Source organism: Bison bison, unplaced genomic scaffold, assembly GCF_000754665.1.
Source record: "Bison bison bison isolate TAMUID 2011002044 unplaced genomic scaffold, Bison_UMD1.0 scf7180017864203, whole genome shotgun sequence".
Taxonomy (NCBI): domain Eukaryota; kingdom Metazoa; phylum Chordata; class Mammalia; order Artiodactyla; family Bovidae; genus Bison; species Bison bison.
The window spans coordinates 6,971,162-6,978,107 of NW_011494775.1; the positions used below are offsets into that span (position 1 = coordinate 6,971,162).

General features: G+C 60.4%; 1 protein-coding gene across 1 annotated transcript in view; it reads right to left on the minus strand.

Moving 5' to 3' along the window:
* ARID3A (AT rich interactive domain 3A (BRIGHT-like)) overlaps positions 1-6,946 on the minus strand; it is a gene marked incomplete at its 5' end in the record, with an annotated part of 31,531 nt that overhangs the window by 8,658 nt on the left and 15,927 nt on the right. The window contains one exon of the mRNA XM_010844646.1: positions 2,672-2,744. Within this exon, the coding sequence (XP_010842948.1) occupies positions 2,672-2,744 (73 nt within the window). The remainder of the gene's footprint in view (positions 1-2,671; positions 2,745-6,946) is intronic.

The window sequence follows — 6,946 nt, forward strand, 5'->3', positions numbered from 1 at the left end:
TGAGGGGGTGCTTCAGGGCCAACCTGGGGGCCCAGCATGAGAAACACAGCCTCTGTTATTCCTTCTACAACCAACAGCTACTAAAACAACTCCGCCGTGTTCCCAGAGGCTGGCTCCCTCCAGGTCCCCCAGGGCTCTGCAGTGGGGAAGCAGGGCTGGTTAATCTACTTTGCAGTTTAGATAGCAGAGAGGTGGGCCAGCCAGGAGAGAGGGGCCCCTCCCTGCAGGCCTTCTCTCCACTTCTGCCCACCTTGATGGTCTGAGCCCCTGAAAACGTGCCTCCCAGCCAAGGGAGCCCCCAGGTCTCAGGTCAGTCTGCCTGGCACCTTCCTGACAGTGGAGAAGCCCCCAATTATACTTCTCCCCTGGGCAGTGAAATAACAGGTTTACTGTCTGTGGTCCCCACACTGTCCTGCTCACATGGAGTACCCCACCTCGTGCCCAGCTGACATACAGCAGGTGTCAATAAACAACAGTGAAGGCTGCTGGGCCCCTATCGTGGCCCTGAGGGCAGGCCTGCCTCCCCTGCAGAGATGAAATCTGGCTCCCGCCCCCTCTGTCCCCACTGCTCCCTCCGCCCCCACCACAGTGCCCTGGACCTGGGAACCTGGTTTCCTCTCCCCAGCCCCAGCAGGACATCTCAGAACCACCTCCTGCCAACCCTTGCTGCTTCCTAAGTCGCCAAATCCCCAAGGAACAAACAGCCTGGAGGGGAGGTGGTAAGATGGGCCTCGGATCCCCCCCAACTTCATTTTCCAGCTCAAGAAGGAGAGAGACAAGCAACACCAGGTGTCAGTGGCACACCCCGCCCCAGAGGCACCCCCAGCACCCACCTGGCCCACCCGGGATGCTGAGTTAGGCTCTGAGTTAGGCTTCTCCCAGGACCCTGGGCCCTGGCTCAGCAGCAGGCGGATGTTTATAGAAGACGCAGGGCTGGGTGAGCACAGAGAGGCATTGATGGAAGTGGGCAGGGGGGTGATAAGGAAGGGTGGAGAGGTCGTCAAGGAAACAGCAGGAGGGTGGGGTGCAGGCAGGACCCCTCCCCCACTTCTAGCCCCGGAGACTCTGGAGAACCATCCAGTTGGAGGCTTTGACTTTGTGATGGGGGCAGGGGAAGGAGGAATTACTGTCCCCCTGGAGTGAAGGGAAGGGGCTTGTGGGATGCAGGACACGATATCCAGATTCTCAGCCCCAAAGCCCTGCAGCCCAATTATAGATAGAGGGTTCAACAGGAAGGTGGGAAAGCAGGGCCTTAGAGCTGGGCTCTGAGGGATGCATAGGAGTTTGTTGCTTCCTATCCTCAGGAGCACCTGGCTTGGTAAGGGAGGCAGGGCTGGACACAGACCCTGAAAGCCCGGGTGGCCAGGAGCTGGGGCCTCAGAGAACCTGGCCTCACCAGCACCCCACTCCAGAGCAGCTCACCATATTCCCTCTGTGCCTCCAGGACACCAGGAACCCAGTCTTGGGCAGAGTGGGTGGGCTTTGGGCCTAAGGGCTTGGAGCCCCATGGTTGAGGGGACAGTGAGGGGCTTGGATAGGTGTGGATGGGGCTGATAAAGGGTGGGGTAGGAGCTCTCTGACCACATAGGGGGCAGCTGGGCTGGAAGATAACTGGGCTGTGCTGGACTCCTCCACCCTTGGCACAGGAGGGGTTAAAGCGGAGGCCGCAGCCCCCTCCCCTTTCATCTCCTTCCCTTCCGGCCTGGGCCTGTGTTTACAGAAGCTGCTAGCAGGGAGAGGCAGGCAGGGGCCCTGGACAAAGAAGCTGCCTGGCTGGCCCCTGCAGCCCACACCGGCCCCACCCCTTCCTGCCTCTCAGGCCTCAGTTTCCTTCCCTGAACGGTGGGGGCATGGGGGTATCAGGGAAATGAGCCCACGGTGCAGTGGGTACTCCTAGGATCTGTGTCTGGCTGGAGCTCTGAGCTGGGGGTAGGGGGATACCGGGGGCCCTCTGGGCCTGGCTCTCCCTGAATGCCCCCCTAGGCCTGGCCTCTGTCCCTGGTCATCTCCTGTTTGCAAGGCTGTGTCTGGCATCTGCCAGACCCCGGGGGTGGGGGTAGGGGGCAGAGGTGGCTCGGGCCTGGTACCCTGTATTTGCATAATAACCGTGGCCCTGGCACTCAGCACATGTGGGCACTGACTGCCACACGGCAGGGGGTGCAGGTGGCCCATCTCACAGACTGAGGAACTGAGGCCCCAGGTGGGAGCAGGGAGAGGTCGGGATCCAAGCCTCCCACCAATTGCAGCAGCAGGAAGGCTGGTCTCCAGTCCGCCAGGAGCTTCTGCCCACCACCCAGCGCCTGCCATCCTGGGAATCCAACCCTGTTCCCCACACAGAGGCAGGCCTGCTATGGGGGATCCTGGGAGCAGCAAGGGAGGAAGCCTGCACTGTTACTTCTGGGTTGGGGTCCTGAGACCCCCCCACCCAAGGACATACCCTTTAGACTCTCACAGCTGTGCCTCCCCAACCAGACCTGCAGCGCTGAGCCTCCTCTGTCAGACACCCACGGCAAGACGGTGCCTCTTCTCTCAGACGCTTGCCACCATGGCAGGGCTGTGTCTCCTCCTCAGGCATCTCTTGGATGCCTCCAGCCATGGGGAGCTCACTTTCTGACACACCTGCCCCAGGCTATGGCCAGCAGGGCCCATCCTCCTGGCAGGCAGACCTCACCTCGTTTCTGCATGAAACTGAACAAGTCGTCCAGGAACTCCTTCCTCTTGGGGTCTGCATCCAGTTCGTAGAGCTGTGAAGGCAGGGAGGGGATGGGTGAGCGGGTGCCGGAGCTGGCAGCATGTCCATATCACTTGGAAAGTTAGTCAAGGGAACTGCCAGTAGGAGAGGCAGCAGGGGGTCTCAGCCCTGGCCCTGTCCCCCAGCGTCCGAACATCTGCCAAGGTCCTGCTCAGCAGGCAGCGAGAGCCTGCCCCTGCCATCAGACAAGGACAATGAGACACTGCCCTGGGGTGACGTAGCAGCTGACCACACGCTCAGCTTAAACCACAGAGATTGATTTATTCCTGTCTAGTTCTGAGACCAGCCATCTGGAGTCCAGGTATGGCTCTAAGGGGGATTCTTCCCATCTCTCCCAGCTTGCAGGGGCCCAAGTGCCCCAGGCCTATAGCTGCACCACCCTGGTCTCTGCCTCTGTCTTGCCGTGGCTTCTCCCTGGGGATTTGTCCAAAGTCCCCTCTTCCCATGGGGCACCCACTCACTGGCCAAGGGCCACCACATCTCCATCCTTAACTGCTCACACCTGCAGATACCTGACTCCCACGTCATGTTCTGATCACAGGTATGTGCTCAAGCTGAGTCTTGAACATACAATTTTGGGGGACACAATTTGTCTCACCCAGACCATCGCTACCATGAGGGCGGTGGATGTCTGGCACTGTCCACCAAGCCATGTGTGTATGCTCCTGCAGGGCAGAGAGGCAGGCCTGGGACAGAGTCAGGACTCTCAGGAGCTCTGTCTTACATATCCCTTGCCTGGGTCCACCAGTTATGGAGGTCTGCAGTATTTGCAGAGCAGGGTGTCCTAGCCTCAACTGTCAGCTCCCAGGTGCTGGTGGGCAGGGGAAGCCAGTAGAGGTAATTAGAGAGCAAAGCTTGGAGGGGGGATGGGGGGTTGCCCAGGAGGGCCAGTGCAAATAGCAGGCTTCAAATTAAGCTCCAGGGAATGTGCCCCCATGTCTTCCAGGACACAGGGCCAGCAGGACTGTGGCGGGGGGCCTTGAAACCACCAATTAGCTCCAGCTGGGATAATCTGTCATCAAGGCCTAAGAACAGGCTAAGGCCCAGCTCCTGTGGGAGGAGACATCCCTGGGCCTGGGAAGGCAGGGTCCTCGGGGAGGCTACCCTTAGCCATCTGACCCTTCTCTGGGCCTCAGTTTCCCGGTCTGTGCAGTGGAGACAATGTGGGGACTGCAGGGAACAGGCTGGGAGAGCTAGGAGTCCAGCCCTGGGTGGTCGAGGCCCGGCCTTTGTCTCCACCCTGCCCGGCCAGGCCAGCCAGCTGCATTCCTGCACTGATTTATGGTGGCCAGAGGCGTGCACCCATCCGGGCCCCTCCGCTGTCCCCGCCCAACCCCTGACTCCAGCCCACACAGCCCCCAGCACTGTGTGGGCCCCTCACCCCTTCCTCAGAGCCCATGATTCACACCCTGGTCTGTCTGCCCAGGGAGTTTGTCTGTTTTGTTTCTAGTGTCTAAAATGGGGCCTAGCACACAGCAGTTGCTTGACAGATGCTCGTTAAGTAAACCGATTGCTCAGCCGCAACATGGGCCAGGCTGGGCAGAGAAGACCAAAGAGACTTGTGGGGGTTCATCTTCAAATTTCCATCCACCCAGAACCTCAGGACTGGACCTTGTGCAGAAACGGGGTCTCTGCCGATGTCATTAATCATGATAGGTTTTCACAGTAGGACGACTGGGGTCCTCATGAGAGGGAGACAGGCAGATACATGGGGAGATGAGGCAGAGACTGGGCTGATGCAGACACAGGCCAAGGGACGCCCAGAGACCCAGGAGCTGGAAGAGGTGGGAGGACTCGCCTCTGGAGCCTCTGGAGGGAGCAGGGCCCTGCCATGGCCTGACCCTGTCCACTAGTCCTCCAGAACCGAGAAGATCTCTGTAGATCTAAGCCATCCGGTGTGTGGTCAGTTGTCCCGTCCAGTCAGTTGTCATACCTGCTCCAGGAAGCTCACGTGGGGTTCACCCAACCTCAAGCCCGTATTGACGAGGGGCAACACTTCCTCCTGTAAGATCCCAACCCCAGTGGAGGGGGACCCACCCTGCATGAACCCCTTCCTTTCCGGGCCTAGCCCCCACAAGAGATCAGAGCACCCCTCCTGCCTCAGTTTCCCCATCTTTCAGGGACAGTGGTTGATAAGTACAACAGCTTCACCCAGCGCTCCCGGCACCATCAGGATGCCCGTATTCCAAGTGGGCAAACAGAGTTTCAGGGCAGAGACCAGCTGCCTGCACAGGCAGCGCAGCTTAGAGGGGGTCCACTCACTAACCCCCAGTCCAGACAGTGAGCAGAGGTGGTGGCATGGCCAGACCCCCACGGGCTGGGGCATTATGTGAGGTCATAAAGGGGGTGGACACGTCCCCAGGCAGCAGGCAGAGGAGGCAGCTTTAATGGCCGTTGCTGTGGGCAGCCGACAACAAAGACGGACAGTAAAGGCCTCCCAGCTTTATGGGGCTCTTGCCCCAAGTTCCACACCCCTGTGGGGTGTGTCCTGCCCTGGTCAGCTGGCCAGGGCAGCCCACCAAACCCCAGCCAAGGGGGAGCTGTGGACGGTGTCCGCCCCCTCCCCCGCTACCATGAGCTGCTGGGCCCAGCTACCTGGTCTCACAAGGCTTTCAAGCCATATAGCTAGGCCAGGACACCTCCCTGGCCACGCCCAGGCCTCCGGCCCACCTGGGTCCTCTGGCTGAAACCCTGCTCCTTTCCGGCCCAGGAGGTGCTGTCATGCCTAGAGCTGCAAACCCAGGCTGGAGGTTGGGCAGAATCTCAGGAAACCCCCCTGGGGCTGAGGTGGAAGATAAACTGCCTGGCTCTTCCCTCCCCAAAGCTGAGCGCTGGGGCCACAGGTGCTGTGATCACGGGGCCTCCTCCGGCTGAGGGCACCCCACCTCCCTGCGGCCACGTGGTCCTGGAGGACCTGCCAGGGCCCTCCCCACTGACCTCTCACCGGCCTTCCTGCAGCTTCTCAAGCCCGCCAGAGGCTGTGGTCCCACCTCCGGCCTTTGACCTGGCAGCTCCTCTGGCCTGGAATGTTGGCCTGGCCCTGGCTGAGCTCTCTGCCCCCCAGGCTTCCCTGTCACCCAGGTCTCTGTGCTGAGGTCACCCCTCAGCTGCGCTCTCACTGGGACCAGGTCCGCCAACTGTGGGCAACTTTCTTGTGTACCCCACCCCACCCCGCCCTGTCCCCTGCACAACTGAGCCACATGGACTCACACTGTCCTCCCTGGGAGAGTGTCGGGGGTTTTCCCAGTGTCTAGAATTGGGCACACAGCAGCTGCTTCAAAAGTGCTCATTAAAGTGGACTTTGATTTCTCACCACAACTTGGGGACAGGATCCCCCCATTCTTTCCCAAATCCCAGACACGTCTGGACACGACCCATGTTCTGGGGCACCTGCGGCCCAGGATTGGGCAGACAAGCATCTTGGGGGTTCCTAGGGTCTGCCCCGCTGGATTCAGATTCTGCCCTCCCCAAGCCCCACCTGTGAAGGGGGCACAGGAGCCTGAGGATGTGGGTGTGGATGTGTGGGCCTGGGCTGGGGGTCCCCAAAAATGCTCCCAAGTGCACACCTCCCTTCCCATTTTCTACCTGCCAGGCGGGGTCACTGGGACATGGCCAGGTGGTCCCTCCACCTGTCTGGGCTGTGGCAGGGCCCCCACCCATTGGTGGAACTTGTCTGTCATCTAGTTACCAAGGCTTGGCTGCCCGTGGTCCATCTTCCTCCTACCCAGCACCACCCACTTCACAGAAGGGAAACTGAGGCACAGACCAGAAAGAGCCCAGTCCCCACCTCCCCTGCCCTGCAGTCTCCCATCTCCCCATCACCCCAGTGAGAACTATACTTCCCCTGTGGTCAATGCTGACCCTTACCTCCCTCTGCTTAGCCCCTTTAGACCACATCATGGTTTCGGAGCAAAAGGCATAGAGCCCACCTCAGGGCCTTTCCACCTGTGCTCCCTCCCCTGGAGAGCAGTTTCCTGGCCCCTCCTCATCCTCTGACCCCAGCCTCAGCCTCAGTTTCCTTTCAGGCAAAGACACAAGCCAGCCTGGTGCCTCATATGGCTTTCTCAGTGGACACCTGACCACCCTGGGGAGGTGGGATGGATGAGCGTGAGGGCCTGACACCTGCCTTGCTCGGGGTCCAGCACAGGTGTGGGAGAAGGGTGGAGGGGGTACGGAGCAGATCGGAAGAGCACA